We start from the raw sequence: 26,214 nt of genomic DNA on the forward strand, positions 1-26,214 counted from the left end.
TTTAGATCCAATCCAGTTCCTTCACAGAACTTCTTTCCCTTCAATTTACCTAATTTAATAATTCTTCAAAATTTTCTCATTTTCATTTCTCATTGCATTGTTTATTATATATTCTACAAACCCGTATGAACACAACGCAATAAATTGACACGATAAAAGCGTTGAGATAATAACCACGAGACAATACTCGACAATAATAGTACGAGACAATAATAATCGAAAAGGCTGATGAAACAAAGGAATGAGTAATTTGTAAAGACAGGAGAACAGCAATTAACGTACATCCAGCTACAATTGAAAATAACTTTCTTCGCTTTAAATGAAATTCCAATCAAATACGTTTTATCAGACTCGACTAACAATCAATATTATTAGCTCAACAAATACTCGAGATTCCCAATGTTTTTGTCGAGTTTCAAATAGAACGTTAATTACTCGCTTGTCGGAACGTCCATCGGCATCGAAGACCGTGAACCAATCTACGTTATCTTCTCCTTCGTTTCAGGCTGTCGCTGGCGATACCAGTCAACCGCGAAGGTTACTCGAGATGCAACATGTACGATGTAAATTACACGGAAATTTTGCTAAATGGAAGCCACGTACCGGACCCATCGTGGCCAACGAAAGATTGCCAACAAGGATGGGAATTTAATTATACCACCGTCCCTTATGCGTCTGTGGCATCCGAGGTGACAGAAAATGTTCGACTTGTAATTTCCTGCTTTTTGAATATTTTATCTGTTCCTATCAATCAATCCCTTTATACTGTGTATGTCGTATTCGATTATTTGCATGATCTATTTCGATAAAAAATAAGCGTAGTGTACAATTTTTGGAAAGAAAGAAGAACGATAAAAAGGGTCGAATAAACGTTTGTGGAAAGATCGATAGTTCAGAAGTGGGAAAATTAACAATGTCGATTTCCACAGAGGAAAATTATAGTACGTAACAGAATTACTAGTACATATTGCAGTAATAATTAGTGCATGTAGTGAAAATACAGAGTACATTCTAAATTCAAGCGTTACATTGCCAAATAAAATACAATCGAATAAATATTTATAAAAATACTTAAAGAAAAAAAAAAGGATAAAAATTTTCGAATTATGAAAGCTGATAAAACTAGGTTGCGATAAAACTGAAAATGAAAATATCGGATTGAAAAGAAACTTTAATAAAACTTTATAACGAGCAACAGCGCGAACACGCAGATTTGTTCGACATAAATTGCAAGACTTTTTGCTCCAGTGGATTTCCATGAACTTTGCGTCGCTCGTCAGGAGGAGAATTATTCATCGAGGGGTAGGAAGCATCCAGAAGAAGGACGCGAGAACGCGCAGGGTCTTAAGCTTCTCCTTCTTTTTTCCTCAAAGGCAAAGAAAAAAGGACAGATCATTAGGAATTTCGAAACTTTGATCGAAAATTCGTTTAATCGAGGCGTTGAAATTGCTATAAGATTTCCGTGATGCTGATCGTGATCAGAAGTAAATCATTCGACTGTAGTTTTCTGTTGCAGCTGGGACGGGTTTGTCAGTATGATACATTGCCAACCATAGCTCAAAGTATCTTCTTCATCGGCGCTATCTTCGGAGGATTAATTTTTGGATGGGTTGCTGATCAATATGGAAGAATACCAGCTTTGCTCGGAGTTAATTTAATGGGATTTCTCGCTGGGGTGGCTACTGCGTTCACGGGTAGCTTCTGGCAGTTCACTTTGTGTCGTTTTTTCGTTGGATTCGCCTTTGATAATTGCTTCACTATGATGTACATATTAGGTAACCGTTTTTCAATAATTTCTTTTTTGCCCTGGAATTGAGTTTGAAAGCCACACAGTGGCTACAAAAAGTACTTGTACGTATGTATCCTTATTTCCCAATGAAGCGTCTCTCTTCCTTTTTTTTAAATCAGTTTTTACGTTTCATTTTGATAGCATTAATTATTTATAAGCATGTATGAAAGTATTACAAATGATACGAAAGCTAATATTTTAATCAGTCTTATCTTAAGACTTAGTCTTAATTAATTGGTATATATATAAATGCTGTTCTAAATACGATGGTGTACAGTTACTTTTTGTAATTACTGTAAGCAGGAAGATCTCTAAGTTTAAATAACAAAGTAATCTCTACAACATACTGTAAAACTGTTGTTATGCTTGATTTACGACTGACGTTTCTACAAGTATATGAATTTTGCAACAGAACTCACGTTGCCATGCAACAATTTAAATGAAATTGAAAACCATTCAAAGTTACGAAGAAAGATGCTTAAATACATATGAATATACATGAGGTCATACATATTTATTTTTTAACTGCGGCGTTTATATCAAAGAGAGGGAGAGAGACAGAGAAAAATTAATTTTCCTGTTTTATAAGAATTTCATGCAAGATAAAAATATGAAACTTTAAGATATTTGGATTTATATATACCATTGAATATTTATAATATTTAAAGGTAGTTAGTTCGCAATCATTTTCTATACTAATATTTTCCCTCGATCAATTATGTTTTCGCGATCAGTTATGTATTAATTTTGTTTTCTCTTTTAACGAGACAATATTCTCATTACAAAGGATTAGTTGTTCAAAATTGCTTTTCATTTCTGGACAACTATAGCATACCAGGGTTTTCATAAATTTTCACTTCCCAACGGAAAGCGAAGGTAACGAATGAATGGTTCTACAACGAACGCTTCCACAACTATAAATCTATGTATATATATACATACATACATGTATATGGTTTTAATTAAAATGAACATCTTCTTCTAGCAAACTTATTTAAAATTCGTAAAAATATCTCATAATAATATAAAACAATCAAGTAACATTTTAAATATTCCATTGAAAATTCTAATAAATTGTTTAATATAAGATCGATATAATTCATGCTGAATTCATTGTCTGATATCCATAATACAGGCAATTTATAATACAAAATTTTATTATAACTCTACATGAAAAAATTTCAATTATAATACTGTAGAAATATATTTTCCAGTTATTGTTCTAATATCAATATACTGAAGAGAAAATCTAGACTAGTCTCTGTCTTGAAAGATATTTTATACCCTGAAAGTACAGCGTTAAGACCCTGATTGAAACTTTTGAAGAGACTCTGTTGAAACGTAAGAACGCTGATTGAAAGTTCATCAGACGAGTCATTGAAACGAGTTTTCTTGATCGAATAGCAAGTTTGTCCTGCAGACAGCATTCCAATTGTGAAAATCGAGACCAAAGAAACTCAGGTGGCGCGCATTAACCCTGAATCGATGACTCAAGCCGAGGTTGGAAAAATTTACAATTTGTTCGACAAAACAAGGCCAAGTTGACGAGATTCGTGAGCAAGTGGCTGGTTCGTTAATGATTTGGCGTTCGAATTTTCTTATTTCTATTCTAATTATCAAGGTCGATTAAACGATTGATCACGAATATTCGACGGAAATATTGAGAAAGAAGGCTCGATCTGTACGAGTGTAAATCGTATTTTAATCAATGACTTGAGAAAGTGAGGTATTGATTGAAACTAAGATAAGTGATACTAATTCGTTTCGAGCGCGTAACAAATTACATCATCGGATTCATTGATTTGCAAATAATTCTATATTCAGTTCCGTATTTATAATCGAGCGTAGCGAAGATAAAATGAAAGGGACGTGATTATCCGAGGGTCTCACAACTAGAGAAAAATCGATGGGAACGAGGAAATCCTTAATTGTAGAAACTGCGTAGAAAATACCGTGGAAAATATCATATATATTTTAATAGAAATATTTTTGTACTTTTTTTTAAACATTAAAACTTTAGAGCTTTAGAAGCTTTATGTATTAGTATACGTATTTATACAGACTTTGAAATTCATAACAAATTTCTCTAGATAGATGCGGATTTTTTGTATTGTTTCGTATGTATACTTGTGTCACTTTTCTTTCTAACGATATTTAGTTAAAAAGTTCGTCTATATCATTTATAGTAGATTTTGTTTTTATTTATATTAATGTTAATTTTATATTAATAAAAATCACTGAAATTTTCAGTATCATCATTATTTAGTATCATCGAATTTCTTTCTTCTTTATGTTCCATATTATTATTAAAATTCTCTAATAAACATTCAAATATCCTATAGAATATTTCCATTATTTTTCACGTATTATTTGCAGTCATATTTTCCATATTTTATTATCGATAAAGTTTGAGTTGGTTCTTTAAATTCCTATTCAACATTCCAGCTAACCAGTCGATATCAATAACACGTGCCTTTCTTCCTGCCAGGATTTATAACTTATTCAAGCAGAACCTCACTCGACCAGCTCGTTGAAAGCGTAGAATTCGATCAACTTCATACAACTCACATACAAACTGCAGATAATGCTAATAGTGGGAGGAAAATATGAGACTGCAAAGCGTATAAACCTAGTAGTTTATAAAAGCATTTACATATTTGCCACAGAAAATTTATATGTATGTAGAATATGTGTTATATAAAACATTCTGAAATTTCATTAGCATTGTAATGATTATATTGGTAAAGTTTGAAGCATTTCTGAAGATGCACATAGAAGTTACGAGATATTTAATGCAAACATTTATTTAGTACAAATATACAGCATAAATAGTTATCTTAAACATGTAATAAATGGTTATCAAATATCGGGATTTATTAATATAATAAATGTTTGACTATTTTTATAATTAAATATTTTTGTAATTACTGTGAAATATGTAATTACGCTAAATAATTTTGTATCTTGTATATAGATTTTTAAATTTACTTAATTGAAACTCTGCATTATAATAACCGTATTTATAATTCTGACGTCATATTCGATATAATTATTATATGACTTTATTACGATCCTAATGAAATTCCAATATATTCATGAATATATAACAGAAACGTAATAATACTTTGTTGTACTAATTATGATACCATCATATATAATAAATATAAATAAATAAAAAATGTCTATAAATGCTAAGATACTTTTACGAGCCAACAGGCGAGAAGGAAGAAACGAAAGAAAAGAAAGAAGAGAACGAACGTTAATCAGTTTCGAAACGTTAACAACGTCCTTGCGTTGGACGGTGCTCGCGTTTATCGATTGGTCGCATTGCGAGATATCGGTCAGATTATTATTATTAATACGATCGTCTGTAATTTATCTTTGCTAACTGTGCCGCACGGAATCTTCGTTTACAATAAATGAGTTGTCGCTTTTGATCGAACGGTAACACGATATGAAATTACAGGGTGACGGAAACAGCTGGGAGAAAAGCGAATACTTTTTCTGCGCGAATAATGTAATGTTAAAGGCAGTAAACCTTGAGAGGCGAAGTGATGAAACGAGTGGTCTCAGAGAAGCTTCTTTACGTCTTCTTCTCCTTTCTGTATCCTTTCTATGAGAATAATATCTCGTCTTCAGAAGAGATCTCCTCGCCCTATCTACGCGTTGTAAAGGCAATACAAACTGAATGATACATATATTTAAAAACGATATTTTGTTGGTTTTATGAATATTGATTTTTATAACGTGAGGTTCTTCTACTCTTATTTTCTATTAAATTAATGATACATATATTTTAGAATGGCTGTCGCAATGGTGATGATGATGATGCTGATGATGATTTGCGAAAGAAGATGTTGAAAATTACAGACAGCATAAATAATATTTAGATTTCATGGAAGTTGATTTTTGTAATGCGAGGTTCTTCTATTCTTATTTTTCATTAAATTTCTATGTAGAAAATTATTAAACATTTGGATATAACTGGGAGATTATTTCCGTTCATGCGTACCGGAGTTACTCGATGGTCTCGTACCGAAGCTGATAACCAACCCAGATTTTCAGGAAAGCGATTAATAGCTTAAAATTTATTCGTGCGAGATAATAATCCAAAATGTAGTTAAAGTTTTTAAGCATTGTTTGTTAGGATTACGAGAAAATGATGAATTAACAGTTATGTATAGACACGTTATATATATGTAGGAGGTCCAGAGCGTATTGGGAAAATTTACGGCGAATTAAACAGGAAATTCCGAGATATCTGCTTAAAATATCTGATTTGTGGAATTATCCTATAGCTATTTTATTTAATAAAAATTAATTCAGGTAATTTTAGAGAATAGAAATATCTGAAACTCGTGATTTAAACGAACGTTCGTCATTTTGGTTTATTATGAATTATAAATTGGTTCATTATGAAGCATGAAAAGTAAAAATCAATGGTACAAAGTGATCTTAAATAAGGAAGCGAGTTCCATGGTAAACATGGTTCGAGCATCGCAATTATAATAAAGCAAAAAAAAAAAAAGAAACAACCACTGAGCGGTAATTATCAGGAAGCCACTAGTTACAACTCATTGAAGGTGATTCCTGATTAGAAGCAAGCCACTATTAAGTGGCTAACACGGTTGCTTCATTAAGAGCAAGTACTCCCTATTTTGCGGCAACTACAAATAGACGTTGTTCACTATGATATATTTCCACGTGTTTATTGCATCTTGTCCTGTTATGCGATTAAAGAGTTACAACCTTGCGTTTCTAATTTATTGGACGTATACGCACCAGACATTAATTTCGTCTACGTATTCGTGAAATTGCGAGATTCATTCATCGCGAAGGTCAGTTCAATTGTTCAAGATAAGTTCTCATCGTTTTAATCTGTTTTCTTGTACGAAAATAGAGTAATATTTACTTGTCATTGCACTGTGGATATATATCGATATGTTCGTTCAGGAAGTCAATTGTTTTCATCGAATTAGACTCGACTTTCCGTAGAGAATGTTCGTTTCGACATAAATATGTATCTCAGGCTTATCGATCTTTCAATATCTACCATAAATAGCTTAACAAGGTAACACACGCTCGTGTTTGAATTATGTAAATGATCCTTTGACTCTAACGATCCGTTTATTCACAGTTAATTTATGATATTGCTAGTTACGCGTGATTCTACCTTTTGTATCTTTAAGAAATACAGGGTGATTGGTAATTGGTGGTACAAGCGGAAAGGGGGTGATTCTACGCGAAAAAAGAAGTCGAAAATATAGAATAAAAATTTAAAAATTTAAAAATTTAAAAATTTAAAAATTTAAAAATTTAAAAATTTAAAAATTTAAAAATTTAAAAATTTTAAAAATTTTTAAAAATAACGTCAATTGAGACAACGATCTACAGTGAGATCCGTTATAACGAGACGTGATAAAGTGCACGCGTACCGAGCGAAAATTCAAAGTCGATTTTCTCGAAAACAAAGCCTCAAACGAAAAATTTTTATTCTATATTTTCGACTTCTTTTTTCACGTAGAATCATCCCCTTTCCGCGTGTACCACCAGTTACCAACCACCCTGTATAATTCGTAAATAGAAACGTATTCTTGTCGATAAGTATCGAAACACTTACGGAAATTTAAATGGGCTTGAACAATCATCGGGAAATTATTAAAGTCCTTGTTATTAGATCTAAACACGATTTAATCGTAGAACTAAACACGTTTGTTAAATTAATCTATATATTGTATATCTACTTTTTATATATTTGTAACTCAAATTTTTCTTCTTCATATTGCGTTAAGTTGCCCCAAAAGTTCCTTTCGTTTTATATTATTTTATTGAATTACGTATGATCTATTTTGTCCCAATGAATATAATTCAATAAAATAATATAAAACAAAAAATAGTATGCGTCTATTGTCTCCTTACGAGACGAAAGAAATTTCTGCGACAACCTAATATATTGTTCCATTCTTTATTCACAGAATATTTCTTTCACAGATGATTCTTCTAAATATTATGTTTTTTATTCCAGTATTAGAATACGTTGGACCAAAGTGGAGGACATTCGTGGCGAATATGTCGATCGCAATATTCTTCACATTTGCAACTTGCATTCTACCCTGGATCGCCTATTATTTGGCCGACTGGAGGATGACCTGTATTGTCATCTCAGTTCCTCTTGTTCTAGCCGTAGGTACGCCATGGTTGATACCGGAAAGCGCTCGATGGCTGGTCAGCCAAGGTCAGATAGATAGGGCCATTAAAATCCTTGGTAAATTCGAGCGAATCAACGGCACCAAGGTGCCCGATGACATCTATAGACGATTCCGGGTAAATAAACCGATTACCGCAATCTTTTCCGTATTTTCTACTTTTATGATCTTTCCTGCTTTATGTGCGTTCTATAAATACCAATTTATATGCCTTTAAGCATATCATATAATCATTTTCTTTGAATAGAAGTCTAATTGGGTCTTTTACGTAATGAAAATTTGTTTACAACCTAGTAATTTTATATCTTATTCATCACCTAAATTGCCAGCGATAAATTGCTGTCAATTTCTGTTATTGTCTGTTATTGTCTATTTCTGTAATGTTATTTATTGAATTTGTATAATTGTTTTTATCTTTGAAAATTTTTATACAAATAGATTAAACATTTGGAAACTGCTCAGTCTGAATAGATCATGGCAATATTAACATTAATGTACGATATAAGGAGATAATCGACTTTTAGAGGTTTGATGTTTTATAAAGTAAAATGAAAAAATTTGCGAACGTCCAAGTAAACTATTTCGAAAGGATCGTCTCATACAAATATAACATAAACTTTCATCCGGATTTTATCGTAATCTTTGTACACATAACAGATTCACATAAATTTGTAAGAAAAACAGACAAACGACATTAACTAATTAAAAATTTGCTAATAACAGGAAACCTGTGCCAGAATCTGCAAAGAGGAGGAAGCAGACAAAACGTACTCCGTGTTGGATCTATTTAGAACGCCACGACTACGGAATATCACGATTCTATTTATTGTTATTTGGTTCGTATCGCTATTAAACAGATATCAAATAGATTGACGTAAAATCGGAATTGTATCTTGTAAAAATCTCACGAACAGTTTTATATCTTTTGTCTAAAAATACTTCATTTCTGAAGCAAGGAATTTGCTTCTCACATGAAATATGATAGCGTGCTTTTCTTTATCATATGAAATTGTTTTACGAAATATAGGATGGCGATTTCTTTGGTGTTCGATGGTCACGTACGAAACGTCGATAATTTAGGCCTGGACGTGTTTATTACGTTCACGATTGCTGCAGCAACCGAGCTGCCTGCTGACACGTTCTTCACGCTCGTTCTTGATCGATGGGGCAGAAGATGGCTGGCGTGTGGTTCCCTCGTCATTTCTGGTATCTTCAGCATCTGGGCTTCTGCCGTTTCCAATAGTTCGTACATTTCGTTTTTATATATTCACCCTTCTATATTACTGATCAATCTTCTAAATAACCTAAGTCGATAATTCTGACTTAATCAGACGAATATTTTTCATTCGTATAACATTGTGCTTTTTGAAAGGAAGAAAATGTATATTTTGGAATATTTATGTAGTATCGTGGACGAAAGGCCTAAGAAATATCGGGCGAACTATGAACAATGTCGCGAGAGCCGAGGCGCCGTCGGGCCCATCAATGTGTCATCGGTCTTTTCAAGTGCATAGTTTCGTGGAAAAGACCTACGTGACCCTGGCCACGAGCGCCTGCAGAACACGTGTGCGGTGGGCTTAGGAAAAAGACAACGGAATGCGGCAACGGCCAGAGCGTTAGTCGAAAAGCAGAGTGCGAGTCGAGCGGAGACAGAGGTTGCGAGTGGCGTTGCCGAGAGAGTGTGGATTGCGCTGTTTTCTGTGCGTTTGGCGTGAATAGTTCAGGTTGAACAACAATCGTCTTTTTCTGTCTGATTAACATCTCTATTGTCCACTCTTTGTAAACACATTATATCACGATATTACATTTATAACATGCAAATGCTTGTAGATTATTTGCTACATTGCTAGAATAGTTTCCAAGCCCTATCATGTATCCGTTGTATAGATATTTTATTTCCCCTTCTACTGCTTTGATCATAAGATCGCTTCGTATTTCCGCATATATCAAAGGGCGTTGGCAATAGTCCTCAAAATGATGGGCTTCAGCGCTCCAGCAGTGCTATATGGCTTTCAGTAGCCGTAATCCATAATACAATCCCTTAGATTCAAATTGGCTAGATTAACGTTTTATAGATAAGAAGCTTATTGCTTGTGCTTAGCTTAGAGCTAAGCACGCTTATATTAAGCTTAGCAAATGCTTGTATCAACTATTGCAGACAACCAGACAAATTACAGACAGATAAAATAATTTCTTCCCTTTTTATTCCTTAAAATTTTCTAAAATTATTTCATGAAAAATTAGAATTAAAAACTAATGCTAAAATTTTTTTCAGGTATATATACAGCTTCTCTGGCAATTCTCGGTAGATTTTGGATAAACATTTCATACAATATCGGTCTCCAATATGCGGCTGAAGTATTACCAACTGTGGTTAGAGCTCAGGGTGTAGCTTTGATACATATAATGGGATACGTTGCTAGTATCCTCGCACCCTTCGTAGTCTATCTCAATGTTGTGTCCTCGTTCCTACCTCTTCTTGTGCTGGGCACACTCGGAATTATGGGCGGTCTTCTGACTCTCTTTTTGCCGGAAACATTGAATAAGGATCTTCCGCAGACGCTGCAGGACAGCGAAGATTTTGGAAAAGATCAGAAGATGTGGGATGTACCTTGTATCGGAAGGTAAAATCACATAAAGGAACTTTCGGTCTCCTTTTTTCAAAGATATTCACAGATCTTCAAGCTCGAAGTTCAAGATTCTCAAGCATTCTGTTAGATCTACATCTTCGTATGCTTTCGTATTACTTTCTTCTTAAAATCTGTTAAATCTCTCAAAAGAAAACTGGACTATCTTCTTTCTTCAAATGCTTTTTAAATCTTTTGAACAGAAGAGAAGGATCGAGTTGGGAAGTTATTCAAATCTTTAAGCGATTGGATTCAATATTTTTAAACGCAATGTTTTGACAGGAAACGCGAGGATGAGGAGACACCACCGGTCGCCATGTTCCGATCATTTTCTAGATGCAGTGCGAGGAATTCGATGAGAGCGTCGCTTCGCGGCGAACCTTTAAGGAGTAGCATGCTACGGAGATCGAGTATAAAATCGAGGAAAAGCGAAAACTCGATCACAGAGGTCGAAAGGCTGTAGCGAAACGTTCACCACGAAGTACAATATTTGTCGCGTTGATCTCGAGCAAAGAATCTTTAGTCTTCCAAAAACGTGCAATACATGTATTAGAGTAAGACAAGTTATTGAATCCAGGAATCTTAAATTCCACCGTCATTAATATTCATTATCACAAAACAGCGGATTTTTATGCAATTATGGGTGATTCGAAGATACGAAAATTTATAGAATGCGTATGACGCAAAATTTTGTAAAATATCCAAAAGTACAGCACTATCGATGATATTTAATGGATAGAAACATACTTTTGCCCAAGTCCTTTCGATTGTATCAAATCTTTCAATTGTATTATTGTATCCACGAAAATATGCATTTGCATAAAGATCCGCAATGCAATTATCATCGCAATTTTTCATCAACAATGATTGATTAAAAATTCAATCATTAGGCGAGCGAATAAAAATTAGAGTAAGAACGTAGGTTAAAGTAATTGTCGTAAATTGTCGTGGGTAGTTAATGTTAAAAATTAGTACTTTCCTTTGTTATAAAAGTTCCTGAAATTGTTCGTACAAAAGCTCCATCTTATAGAATATAGTGCAATAATCGTTATACTAGTAAAATAATAACATCATAAATATACAAAATATATTAACGAGATGAAAATAATATGGACAACGTGGTGTATGGCCACGAGATTTGTACATATGTACGTGTAAGTATTTGTAGATCGATTAGCAATCGCAGAGACCTCGTGCGCATGTCACGCGACGAGATAGCGCGATTATTTTTATTATGATGTAAATCGTTCTTAGATGTTTTGTAATAAAACTTGCCAGTAAAACCTTCCCTGGATTCTGCTAATAGTTCTTCACCACTTGTTCCTTAGTCGATTGAATTAACGATACAAATAAGTATGAGATTATCTTAGGAAATCTCATTAATATTTTTGTCGACATCTGCGACGTAAAAGCGGGGTAATAATATTTTGAAGTTTTGACGACGCGTTGCTTACTATAGATATTGTCTGTACAGGATTCATCAATTTTTAGAGAGCCTAGTCTCGCCGAGATGGAGATAATCCTCTTTAAAGCTGAACGTTTTAACACGTAATCCCACTAGCAAGCCATTGCAAAAATGATATTTCGATTAATGATGGAAAATCGCTTTTGAAGACAGAAAAATCTTCTTCGAAGGAAAAATTTGATCTAAATCTTTCGAATAAAATTAACGTAAAATCTGTGTTACGCCACGAGGCTTACCACAGGCTGTATTTTCTAACCGTCGCTCGCGGCCCTACAGTGTCGCAGGCAGACCGCCCTATCTGCCCGTCGGATCATATACAATGTATCGACGAGAGCATAGTTGTTGCCAAGCAGCGAGCTCTAGAAACGTCGATTTTTGACCGTTACGTTCTTCACGCAAGAAGAGGCATACGTGATCATAGGCGCGAGCGGTGGCGTGACCCGAGCATAGTGGGGGTCATCTTCCAAATGAGACAAAGGAATAATCGAAGGGGATCAGTTCCTTCTGACGAGTCAAACGTGACACTTCGATAAATCTGACGAGCAAACGAATTTATCTAGAGATATCGTAAAGTCGAGTCAAATTTCTGTAACATATTCATCATATTATTGTAAAATATATCATTCTATGTTAACCTGTTAATACAGTGTTACATTCATTAAACCACCTCTGTTGTCTTAACCGAAACAGGGGAACGACTATTTCGCGGCGTCGATTAACATAGTCGTCGCGAGAATTTACGCCTCTCGCTAACGCGTCCTCGCGACCGCATCTCTCCGCGAACGGTCGTACCAACTGTAACAAAGCATTTATTGACAAATTTAATATCTTTCTCCATAATCTCCATAAATCTGCAATACCCTTCCTTTGTATTTGTGTGCGTTATTGAATTGAATAAGACACCGATATAACAAGTTATAAATCACAGTTTATTCCAACAACGTCTCTCCGCGAACGGTCGTAACAATCTGTATATAAAATCGATAATTTCAGCATTCAACATGCTGTATATTATAATGCCAAGTTCACGTTATGTTCATAAAGAGTACAGAGATAATCTTCCAAGAAATTTCTCCCTAGAAGTGCTTGAAATCTCTTCTTGGAGAATCTTAGAAATGCGCGAAGAATATTCCAATTTCAGAGTGTTTCGAGAAATATCGTCGAGCTACAAATACCTGGAATTCGAATCGCAGCGAGTATTCGACGTATGCGTGGGAGTCATTCGTGCTGTTACAATGGAGAAACATGTTTTTGTTTTTACGGAGGTACAATTCAAGACTAATTGTAGATGTAACGCGATTTAAAGCTATAATAAGCGTGGAAAAACCATTCGCGATCGGCCAATTACTTTTTCCACTGTCAATTTATTAATTACGATTGCTTCTGAAAGTTTTCCTACGCGTAACTGCTAAACGAGAATTTTCCCATAGATCCCAGAAATTTCGTACGCTTACTTTGCCATACCAGCTACCACAAGCAACCAAGAAAATATCGATGTCTTAATTTTCGCAACTTTCAGACATTCTTGAAATTTAGATAAATACAAATACAAATGCAAAACAATGCCGTTATAGATAAATACAAAAATTTCGAAGTTTTCCGCTTCTCAGAGAAATTTTGCTTGCATGTGTACGCAGTGCTCAGAAACTCGGCAGATTTAAGCCTAAAAGGATTAAAATTCGATGAAAAGATTACGAGATAATAAACTTCAAAGTCGATTACCACGGAAGTTTACATCGTGTGAAAGATTTGTGGCGGATCGGTATCAACAGGACGCCGACAGGTCGAGGCATCAACGCGGCGCAACACCTCCCGGGCGATCCGCGGGTACCAACCGCCAAAACTAGAGGACTACGACGACAACGAGTCTGTCTGTCTAACTCGCTAGCGGTCGAATATACGAGCGATTGATATAAATACCGCACCTAGCGAGACTCCATCTACGTCTAAGGCAGGGACTACCGGGCATAGCCTTACTGACGAGTCCACCGGTAGTCCCAGGACGAAACGCACTCTCTCTCTCTTTTCATCCGTCACAGATTAAAAGGAATATTCTGACGAGCAGCTCTTTTAATAGTTTCAGCGTCTAATCCTCTAAAAACGTGACATTAATTGTTCGTGCCAAAGAGGCAGCTACGAATTGCAAAATATCGCGAGAATTCGATCTCGACGGGCGTAGAAAAGGCAGGGGCGGGAGAACAAAAGAGGATAACGTCTCAGATTTAAAAATGTGCTTGTTACATGATTTTTAAAACTTGTTTTTTTCGGTATCTAAAGCACACTTACAAACACGATTTTTTTTTTTAATTCGGTGAGCCGCGGAGAGCTGAATACGACTTTCGTATGGAAAGTCACGAAGGTACGATACGTTATATTTTTGCGAACTACTTACTTCATCTAGTCGGTTTTTTTCTTCTTTTTTCTTGAAGGAACGCATGGATCTATATCGCTCTCTTTCTCTTCTTCTTCTTCAATGTAATTTTCACGTAGGAGACTTATCCGCCTCAAGTACGTATTATAATCTTTTATTGTAGACCATCGACGAAATGATTCTTCTCGATACCGTTTAGTAGCATCGTTATGGAAAATTCTTCTCTCTTCTCATTTTAATTCCCTTAACAGTCAATGGAATCCGATGCTATGCGCACAGCTACGTACGTGCAGTGCTATATCATCTCTACTCCATAAATATCGTTCACTGCCCCAATGTTAAGGTTCAACATACGAGAGTTCGCGACCTTTATCGTAGTTTCTGTCGCTAATTAATATTAACGTGATGCAATCTGAAGCGACGAGTAATGAATATGCCCCTCTAGCGTGACGAGTTATCAATCATACATGTTACGAGACGATTGTACCATTATTCGGTGCCAACTAGTAAGGTTGCGGAGAAGCATGTTGTCGACGACAGACGAGATTAATCTTACTGATTGCAGTCTTGACACAGACACGCACATATGTAAATGGGACACTTGTAAAGTTTCTATCACGATCGTTGTATTCTTTTTTTGCTTACGTAAAATGTGAAAGGCATTGTGACTCGTTTGCGATCATTGATAGTTGGTTTGGTGAGTGTGCTGTTATGAGTGGGATTAGTAGATGAAAAGATGATTTAACGTGGCGATTTTTATGATTGTAAATATTGACATCTTTTGACGCCGATTTGTATGTTTTTTTAATATTAATATAGAGTGGAATAGATACACCATTGGGGATTAAATGTTTTTAATCTTTCGTTTCTAAGCTTTAATTAATTACGTTTCAGATTTACTCGAATGAACTATATCTTAAAGAATAAAATTCGAGTTTGATTATGCGTTCGTAAAAATTACGATTAAATTTGAGTTATTGCCACTTGAAGACACTTCGTTACAATAATCATTGTAAATAAAATTAAGAAGTTAAGTAAAACTAGGAACATTATATTTGTCTACGATTTTTTACATTTCTGCGAGACGCACATGTATCATTGCTAACGAAATAATTAAGTTTATTATAAAATATGAAGATAAATACGCTTCGTATTAGCAAGTTAATTTTCGAAAGCTAAATGTAGATATTATTATTTGAATGTCATAAATACCCGATACAACAAGTACATACATGAAGTGACACACACTTGTGTATTCATGAGTTTTTAATTGCCTTCTACGAGTTTACGAATTATAAAATTTTATAATTACAAATTACACACTCGAATGATAGATTATTTAAATATTTAAATACGTGTAATAAAATTTCGATTTATTCGATAAATGTTCAGATAAACTCTCCGTTTTGTCTACTTTTCATATCTTTTGGAATCTTGTTAAAAAATAATGAAAAATGGGGTTCGTTATAAATTCATGATTTAGTTAAGGATGTTCAAGGACGTTTAATCTGAAGGATCAGAAGGAAAATCACGATCGTTACGAGACAACGTGAGAAAATTTAATGCCGCAGATTGTCTGAAATCAGCCATAATCGCATTGTTATTTACTGAGCGATTCTTAGATCCTTTAGTTCTGTTTGTTTTGCCGACGAAACACGTATAACATAATCTGTTACCGATACTAGGTGATAAATGAACAATAAGGAAGTGAAACTGGTAAATTCCATGAAGGAATACATTATCAGTTTGGAAAAGATAGATGATCAAGATAGATCACGATCATTATGTATTAGTATGGCAAAATGAAGGCTGAAATATTTGTACAATATTACAGTAAATAATTAATAACAGATTTCGTGTTAATAAAATGATAAAAAATATTAAATTTAGGTTTAATATTTTAAGCATTTAAAAAAGATGGAACAGAAAACTGTGATAGGCTTTGATCTTTGAGTATTAGATGGTACGATAAGTATCGTTTTCGAAAAAAGAGTATTAATAATTCTTCATCAAAGCGAAGAACATTTTCATAAAAAATTACGAACAGAATATCTCGATTCTGCAATCTACTGTAAACAAGATAAGTATCGATAATGAATAAATCTTGACATTGAATTTTATTCAAAAAGTTACAGTGATATCAAATAATCCGTAATGACATTTATTACTCCAATCATATCAGTCAGCTACTACCTACCGCGTAATACGCGATCGATTTTCAAACGCACCCCCCTCCCTCCCCCCACCAAATAGAGTTTCCAGTGTAATTCTGTTATTCTTGAATCTTCGGCTTGTTTTTCATTTTTTAGCTCACTTTAAAATTTCGTCTGGCTTCAATTGTGCTACGATTTAAAGTTTTCCGTGTATACGTTTAGGACGTTACTGCGTGCGGAAATAGTACAGAAGGCCTCTAATTATACCGTCTACAATATTATTTATAGACTTTGAACCATATAGTACGTAAGTATGTAATTGTATATCTGTCGTGGTTCATTTTATCCTTCTCTGTTGCGTGAACCAGCGGTTAGGCGCGACACTAAATCAAGTGGGAATGAAACTCGTTGAAACAACGCTAGACATGGTAACGGATCCATGACTGTGCTTCTGTTATTATCAACGCCAGTAACGGTTAACCCTATTGCATGTGTGTAAGTTGGAAGTTACGTACATAACTTATGCACACCCGTTGTGTGTTTCGCGATCCCATATTTCTTTTAATTTGAATTTTATGAAACTTTTTGTTCGATAATTGATGTGCCATATTACATCCGTCACATTCAATGTTATATGGTGTAATTTCTTCAGTTGTGGTGTTATGTAAGTTACGAGGTCATTCCTGTGTTTGGACATGTGTTTGGAATGTAGTGTGTATCTTTCTCTTCGTATGTACATAGTGAGTAGAGACTGTCTGTCTTTCGCTAGAAGAATATTCTGCATATAGTTATTTACTGTTCTTGATATTTGATTTTGGAAATTTAATTTTCGCTTTGCTTGTATCTTCGAGCGTAAGGTGAAATTTGTACAGACATATTTAGTAATTTGTTAATCGTACTGTTCGAAATTATTGTGTGTGTGAATATTTCGGTGAATATAAACTACGAAAACCTGTCCTTGATTTTTTATGGTAACAAAGCAGTCTTTTCAGAAGAAACAATATTCATAAATCAGTCCCTTCGCAAAAAGCAAATTCTACGAATCTCGTTAGAAGAAACCGGTTGACGAAACTACGTGTCCCTTCAGGAGAGGTCTAATTTATAGAGGTAGCTTGCAAGAAAAAACCAATCTCACAAAAAGCTTGAGCATTCTTAATTAATCCTCTTTAGAATTCAATTACATTTATGCCTTTTGTAAATATTAATTCTAAAATAACGATGCTAACATTTCTAACCTACAGAGTATCAACAAATAACATAACGCAATTCCCCATTTCAATTAAATATGAAAAATATACTAGAGTCGATCCAAGATCAAACCCGGTAAAACAAACGACAAATTTACCTGAAAAATCCACTGAATTCGTTTCAATACATCCGTTATTTAAATTGCAAAAATCAGTTGTGTTTCAACGTCAATTTTTAACACCGTCCATATATCGCAATTTTAGTACGCGACAAGACGACAATACAATTCATTTCAACACCATTGAAAAGTATGGCTGGCTTCGGACAACCGGTTTCCGGCGTGGCGCCACTATGCTTTGGAGAAACAAGGAAATACATATGTATGCACCTTGCTTTTTGTGAGACAGAAGAACCCTGTGTCTCTGTTCTACCAACGTCGACGATTGTTGCGACGATTTGCCGCAAACCTAAATGGAGTTCGATCAATGGCAACGCGAGCACGTGGTCCTCGATGTTCGCGATCGGAAAATCGTGTTTTCCAAACTATTTTTAGTTTCGCCGGTTCCACTGTCAATCAACGTTTCTTCCTTCGGTTCCGTTTCTCTTCGATTCTCTCCTTTTTTATTGGCAAACACGTGTCACCGAGTATCGTGTTCGTCTTCGTTAAGCAAGCTTCTATATCAGCGATACGCGAGCCGGTTTCCCCTTCATATTTGTACAAGACTTCGTGAACATCGGACATTTTTCTCCTCTCTTTTCGAATAAGAAAATCCTATCGTTGTTTAACTAACAATTGCATTTCTTTAAATGGAAATGTGGTCGTGTCTCCTTTATATTTTCAATTAGCCAGGGAATTTAGGTTTATTGCCGTGGAAACTTGATCGGTCGTTTACGTAAGGATCTGCGACTCTGCTTCATCTTCGAGGAAAATTTCATCGAATACAATCGTTTCACTCAATGATTGGATCAGTCGAAAGGGAGATTCCGTGACTGCCTGTATAAATATTGATCATAGTGTCTCTTGAAGGGAAGCTGTACCAATCTTGTTGATTTAACTACTGATCCTACTTTATCCTCGAGAAAAATTACTTACTTTGATTGTTTGACCATTAATTTTAGCGTTTCTTCGAGGAAAACAGTGTTGATCGCTCGAGTCTGCTTCTTTCTCAAGGTAAATTGTATTTACTATTTACTCGATCAGCTATTTTATTTTCTTTTCCCGGAGAAACCTTGTTTCTCGCCTGTTTGACCATCCGCGCTATTTCTTCTTTGAGATAAACTGCAGCGATTATTCGTGTAATCAACAAATCTACTTTTTCTTTCTTTACGAAGGAAATCGTGTGTTTAACGAAATCTCGCTTGTTTAGTCATTGATTCCGCTAACTTTTCCAAATAAATCGTCAATCATTCGCTCGATTGCCAATTCTAATTTTGCTTCGAAGCAAACTGCGTTGATTATTCGTATAACCTTTTTAATAGAAACTGTTTTTCGCCTATTTTATCGCCAATTTCCTTTTCAAAATAACATGTATTAATTATTCGTTTAATCGCAGATTTTATTTTATTTTATTTCTTTTTCTATTTCGTTTTATCATCGATTTTCCGCCGTCTTCAAAGAAACCCACGTGAATTACTTTAATTGCTTTTTCAAACTAATTTTATTTCTTTACTTTTAAATTAAGAAGCAGCAACGAAAATGCTACAATAACGGAAAAATTCTTCGGTTATCTCCACAAAGAACACGAAGGTATCGAACTTAGTGTATTGAGACATTTTGTTCGTTGGAAGTTAGTCAACGACATTTGGAACGGAAAGATACATTTGACATGATTTAGTGTGACGTTGAGAGAGAAAAATGGTTTGATCGAGGGTGCCCTTAATTACTAATTTCATAACTTGCTGTTAATCGATCTGACAGTGATATTAGTAGATGTGGTTGGTAGTGCCTGATTAATCGTGATCGATATTTTGAACAAAGAGCAACGAGAAACGATCAGTTTGGAGTTTCACTTTGACGTCGTGAGACTATCGTTAATTAGACATAGAAGAATCGTTTGGTGACAGATAAGGGTTTCAACTTCTGTATTCATTTTCTTCTATAGACTGAATTTAATTTTTCGCTTTGATAATCGTTTATAAAAGAGAAGCGATAATTATTAATTCTACCTAAGAATGTTACTAATAAATTAGGAAAAAGAAATTTTGATTGGATTCTTGATAATGAGTGAAAATTAATTTAAAAGATTGTATTTGGAATTTTGAGAATCGATCGAGTCCTCAGTTTCAGTGCAATGTAACGTTATCAGTCGCGTGAGTTTGGCTCATATGTGATTTATGTGCAAGCTAAATGTTTCCAACAAATTGTAGCATATTGATTTCTCAAAGTCCTGTATCAAATGTCTTGTAATTATAAGCAATTGTTTCGTTTGGACGATCAAGGGTAATATACTCTATTTTTTATTTTAAAAATGCCGCCATTTGTGTAGACGTACACACGCAAGTATTTATTATGTAGACACGATGGCTCGTAGACACGAACGTTTCTCGTTGTCGTATTTTCCAAACAGGTCAGTTATTTCGAGCACTCGACCACTTTCTCGCTCCTGACAATGACACTAGTCATTCTAATCGATGTCTCGAAATCGATGGTTTTTCTGTCAGCTGTTTCGTTTCCGTGTTTATTCTATATGATAATATTGTTTCACGTATTCGCTTAAATTTAATTGGCAAATGATTAATTTCCCTGAATCCATTTTCAAGTAAACATATCAGTTTAACCTTTTGCTCTATCTGATACGAAAATGAACAATTTGATATAAAAATTTTGCGAAAGATCGATATATTATTTTACTTTTAACTTGGAAATCGTTCTTTTAATTTTTCAATATCTAATTAACCACCTCAGTCCCTAAGACCGTCTGTTTTAACGAATGGTAAATAATCAAATAATTGCGTTGATACATCAGAAGTACCATCTTCTTATATCCCTGATATTAGTGTTAAAACAGGTTTGAAAAACCTTCAATTATTTCATTTATTCTTAGCCTTCGATGGCTTAAAATTTTCTGGGTTATTTTCCAATAGAGTTCAATATATTGATCGAAAACTTAGTTTAGTTAAGCACTGTAACCGGAAGTCACCCTTAAGTCGCCGGGTAAGAGAATTACGAGTAATAAACAAACAATATTAATCAGAAAATTATTCCATTCAATTTTTCTCCTGCATTTAATTAAATATGACAGAGTCAACAAACTTTCCTTCGGTTCTTCTATCTCATTTGCAAATCTATAATATCGATATCCAAACGATAACTCGAACACCATTAACCAGTACTCGAGGCTATTTCTTTCGTCGAAACTTTCCTCAGACATGTAGATATCACGTTGACATCGCCGCGTATACCGAATCAGCCCTTTTTGAAGATGATCTCGCGAGCGTGGTTCGTATGCAATTCAATTTGAACGAGTCGCGTGTCACGATTCACTTGACTCCCGGCACAGTAATTGGCCGGCACTCGAGCAAACACTTACACTTAATTTAACGTTTAACCGAATCGAAAACAAAGCGAACAGTTGCCGGACTTCGCTCGTTCTTTCAGTTCATTTCCGAACGTCTTTCGATCAGCATATCGGGTCTCCTCTTTCATCTCCGTTGCCTTTCAAAATCTAAAATCATAATTGAGACTTTGCTGCTCGAACTATGGAAGGGGAAAACGTGAATGACGGGTAAGATTGTTCCTGCGTTCTGTCAGAAAATAATTTCCTGTTTGTGGGAGAGGAAAGGAGCATTGTAATTGGAATCACAGAATGTGAAACATCAAAGGAACTGCCGAATGACATTTATTTCAAAGACTAGAAGACTGAAAACTTTGTTATACGACTTTTATACTGCTACGCCTGGAAATCAAGGATGGATTCTGTTTCAGCGAAATGAAGGACGAGAAGAGTAACTCTATATTGCCCACTGAAGCGACTCGATTGAGACCAAGATTGGAAAGTTTCGATGATGTTCTGCCGTATGTCGGTGACTACGGGAGATATCAATGGCTGTTGTTATTGTCGTTACTACCTTATGGCGCGACGTACGCGTTTCTGTATTTCTCGCAATTTTTCATTACGATTATTCCCACGGAACACTGGTGCAGGATAGACGAATTAGTAAACTCGAATTTCACCGAAGAAGAGCGGTAAGTATGTATAATGAAGGAAAGAAAGAAAAGGAGATATACGTAGCAACGAAAGCTCCTTTAAACTTTGAACGATATTTTTGATTGTTCGTAGAAAGTGACTTTAAAATATTGTGATTTCTGGAATTTCTCGAATTTTCGAACATTTCGAAAATTATTAGAAAATATTGTAGAAAAATTTCACGATAAGATACAAGATATTTTTGGATTACTCTGTCTGGACTTTGGTTCTTATTTTAATAATTAAAATGATCAATCATCTATCGTATGGGGTGTTTAGGATTAAGATAGCGATTCCAGTGACGAACGTTTATCCTTATTACGAACAATGTCAACGGAAGGACGTAAACTTCACAGAGCTGTTGAAGAGCGATAAGAGCCTGAGCTCATCGGGCTTCCAAACAAACAAAACGATAAAATGTACTTAATGAGAGTATAATTTTACGCAGATTCCATATCCTAGTATAGGAACTGAGGTGAAGTATTCACATCGTTGTCTGAATCGCATGCTTCGAAATTCTTACACTTCTGCTGCGTTCTTTGGGTCATTTCCGATCTACTCTAACCTTGTTATAGTAAATTTCTTAAGTTTAAATAAAGTATAAGACGATAATTGTTAGTACGGATAATTCCTCGTTCCGATTTTACGCGAACGTTTTTTTCAGAGCATAAAGAACTCTTTCATTCATCGAACTGCGAGCAGAATCGAAGACCGCAGCAGGATTAAAATTATATTCTGAAAAATATGAATCTGGTTTTTCGCTGACTAACTCTTAACCTTGGTGATTAGCTAGATTGGGTATGCGACCGAGAATACCTCGTATCAACGGCGCAAGCCATCTTCTTCTGCGGATCCATCATCGGTGGTTTCCTAGTCGGTTGGATCGCCGATCACAAGGGTCGTATCCCAGCTTTAATGTTCTGCAATGGTATCGCCCTTTTTGCCTCCATTTTCACTGCCAGCGCAAATAGGTTTTGGTCATTCGCCGTCTGTAGGTTTCTCACTGGACTGGCGTTCGATAACTGTATCAACATTCCTCTGATTATCGGTAAGCCTTCTACGAAGTAGAAAGTGCGAGAGGTTCGACCGATAAGCCAATGTTTCAGTCACGCGAGAGATAACGTTAGTATGAAGTCAATGTTTCTATTACGTGAAAGATGATGTTGCGTGAGAAATTTTTGATGAAGTGTTCCTCGAAGATAATTTTGACGTTGCTGTACTCGATTGAACTATACGGTTCGAGTTCTTGATTCAAGAGCTTTTGCCACCACCAGAGATGAATATATTGATTTTGTTATTGTTAAAGATCGTTTCATCGATTTTCATGTCGTCGAGGATAGTTATATCTTGATATTCTTAAATCGAGTTATACAAGGTGGTTGGTAACTGGTGGTACAAGCGGAAAGAGGTCGAAAATATAGAATACAAATTTTCTTTTTTAATTCTTCCATCGAGACAACGATCTACAGTGAGATCCGTTATAACGAGACGCGATAAAGTGCACGCGTATCGAGCGAAAATTCAAAGTCGATTTTCTCGAAAACAAAGTCTCGAACGAAAAATTTTTATTCTATATTTTCGACTTCTTTTTTCGCGTAGAATCACCCCCTTTCCGCTTGTACCACCAGTTACCAACCACTCTGTATATTCGTTCGAAATGAAAATTATCACAAAATTTTCAACACGTAATTCGTTTAAATACGTTAGAAACAAAACACGTGCATTATGTAGCGCTTTTTGTTATACGGACCAGCTCAAACTCGGAACATTCACGTTTGCAGAGTAAACGGATTAATTTAAAATCGGAATTATATTTATAATCTTACAATTATCCTACAATTATGTTGATGGTATCGTTCATTCGGCTCGTCATCAATTGCTCCATATTAATAATAACCGGTTTCACTCGATAAATCTTCCATGTTCTATTACTGCAACATGAAGAATAATCGTCGTTAAGTATCTTGATATAATAATCAGTTATTCCGAGAGTCATCGACGATCAATTATCCCGCAGTGCTCGAATATATGGCTGTTTCGAAACGGACGTTGGTCGTGAATATCGCCTTTGGCGTATACTTCGCAGTGGCCAGTACAATTTTACCATGGATAGCCTATTATATCGCGAACTGGAGATATTTTACTTACGTTACTGCCATACCGCTGTTATCTGTCGCTATCACACCGTGGATTCTTCCCGAGAGCGCCCGGTAAGTAAACTCCTAATCGTTCGATTATTCGAATTCTCAACTTGCGCTTTGAGATTTATGCAAATTTACTTATCGATCCATATCACTCGTATTTGCTCTGTTCAAGCTGGTACGTTTCCAACGGGATGATGGACAAGGTTGTTGAGAAACTACGGAGAACAGCTAGGATCAATCGCAGAAATCCAGACTCGCGTATTTGCGATATATTCGTCGTAAGTTCGATCAAATAGAATTCTAGAAAGCTTACGCGAAATCATACGGTACAGTACTTGAATCAGTGCTGACAGATATATTTGATTCACGTCGAAAACACACAGACTCGCGAATGTATTTTAACATGCATAGACAGGTTTTAAAAATGAAACGCGATGAAAAATGAAATATGAAATGAAACTTGACTGTCGCGATTCCATTGCGGTATTATATCGATCTCGTACAAAATTTGAAGTAAATCTGGGAATTTATATAGAAATTATAAAATATTTACAATTTACAAGTACAATCGGGGATAAAAATAAGCTGCTATAGTTAATGGAAATAGATGTGAAGAAAGTATAATCAAATTAGTATCAGCCTCATATACTTGAGTTTTATTTATTATATTTCCTTCTAATAATATGCAGATAGTTCAGCAAATGATTGAAATGAATTTTTACATTTTCTCCACTAATCCACTTAGTTTTGTTCCCGACTGTATTTCGGATCAGAAAAGTATTTAATCAACCAACCACCCATTATATTAATAAATCTCGATATCAAAAGCCATGCCGACTAATTCCATAAAACAGAATGCAAAGTGCCACTGTTCGTGCTATCTATTAATGACGAATAAAATGAAAATAAAATTTCTTTTCAGTGTGTTATGAATTTTGAACTGTGTAAGGGCTAAAGGCACGACTCGTATTATATCTTTCGTTAATTATTCTCGAAATAAATTCTTGCAGAGTAACATGGAGGCACCGGACAAAATTCAAGAATCAGCGACGCTGCTCGATCTGTTCAAAACGCCACGGTTGGCGAGAAACACTATTCTTCTAGTTGCATTCTGGCAAGTATAAGATACGAGTTCATGTTGCGAGAAAACCTTCATAAATAACCGATACAATCTTGTAGGTGTTTCACCCTGATCTCGTTCGACGGTCACGTGTATTCATTAAAACTTATCCAGAGCTCGGTGTTCGTGTCGTTCTCGATCGCCTGTGCCACAGAACTTCCAGCTGGGTTATTACTCGCCCTGTTGCTCGACCGATGGGGTCGTAGACTCTGCGGATTTCTCACGATGGCAATGACCTGTGTACTCAGTATCGCTGAACTTATGCTGCATTCCAGTAAATATATCGATCTGTTTATTAAAGTAAAATTAAAACGATTATAATGACGTATTATTGAGAAAAATCTGAAATTAAGTTGATGATGAATGTAAAAGAATTTTGGCAACTTCGAAGGTATTAATCTTGGAAAATAATTATTTTGATGGAACTAGAATTTAGGAATTATTAGGAATTAATTTAGTGGCGAAATTGAAAGAGGTATGCACATTTTAGAAGCAATAATTTTCTATATGTTGGTTTTCTAGAATTTGGAGATTTATAGAAGTTTAAAGTTTTGTGTGAAATTTTAATTTGATTTTGATTAAGCTTCGATCGGACTATATTTTTAATTAAACTTACAATCAAGTATTGTGTACCCAGGATTAATTTTGTATTTTTTAATTTATTCCCCAGTGCTCGCGAAATTAGTAATGTCAATATTGTCGCGATTCTGTCTGAACATGGCAGCCAATGTTGGTCTTCAGTATGCAGCAGAACTTCTGCCCACGCCAGTCAGATCGCAGGGCGTATCTTTCAATCATATTTTCGGAATAGTTGCACACTCTTTGGCGCCATATATCACTGACTCGGTAAATAAATATTTATACTACTATTGTTGTTACAACATTTTTGAAACACCGCTAAGTACATCCACGTTCAACTTCTCTTTAATTTATTCCAAAAGATACAATAAGCGCTATTAGAAAT

At 35.1% G+C, this 26,214-nt stretch overlaps 3 protein-coding genes across 3 annotated transcripts; all 3 read left to right on the top strand.

Moving 5' to 3' along the window:
• Nucleotides 1-554: 554 nt before the first annotated feature.
• Nucleotides 555-11,912, top strand: LOC117241391 (organic cation transporter protein-like). Its single transcript, XM_033507328.1, has 7 exons — nucleotides 555-710; nucleotides 1,517-1,775; nucleotides 7,815-8,113; nucleotides 8,719-8,831; nucleotides 9,023-9,237; nucleotides 10,271-10,619; nucleotides 10,905-11,912. The coding sequence occupies exons 1-7, from the start codon at nucleotides 555-557 to the stop codon at nucleotides 11,083-11,085; spliced, it is 1,572 nt and encodes a 523-aa protein (XP_033363219.1). The 3' UTR covers nucleotides 11,086-11,912.
• Nucleotides 11,913-21,224: 9,312 nt separating this feature from the next.
• On the top strand, nucleotides 21,225-22,000 carry LOC117241390 (carcinine transporter-like). Its single transcript, XM_033507326.1, has 2 exons — nucleotides 21,225-21,524; nucleotides 21,725-22,000. Exons 1-2 carry the CDS (start codon nucleotides 21,499-21,501, stop codon nucleotides 21,987-21,989), a joined length of 291 nt encoding a protein of 96 aa, XP_033363217.1. The 5' UTR covers nucleotides 21,225-21,498; the 3' UTR covers nucleotides 21,990-22,000.
• A 144-nt stretch (nucleotides 22,001-22,144) lies between these two features.
• LOC117241389 (organic cation transporter protein-like) lies at nucleotides 22,145-26,210 on the top strand. Its single transcript, XM_033507325.1, is given in 7 exon segments — nucleotides 22,145-22,461; nucleotides 22,776-23,034; nucleotides 24,004-24,196; nucleotides 24,303-24,408; nucleotides 25,141-25,244; nucleotides 25,310-25,524; nucleotides 25,921-26,210. Coding segments are annotated over 7 exon segments (1,395 nt in total). The 5' UTR covers nucleotides 22,145-22,233.
• The last annotated feature ends 4 nt before the right edge of the window (nucleotides 26,211-26,214 follow it).

Source organism: Bombus vosnesenskii, unplaced genomic scaffold, assembly GCF_011952255.1.
Source record: "Bombus vosnesenskii isolate JDL3184/JDL3185 unplaced genomic scaffold, Bvos_JDL3184-5_v1.1 scf7180000015787, whole genome shotgun sequence".
NCBI lineage: Eukaryota > Metazoa > Arthropoda > Insecta > Hymenoptera > Apidae > Bombus > Bombus vosnesenskii.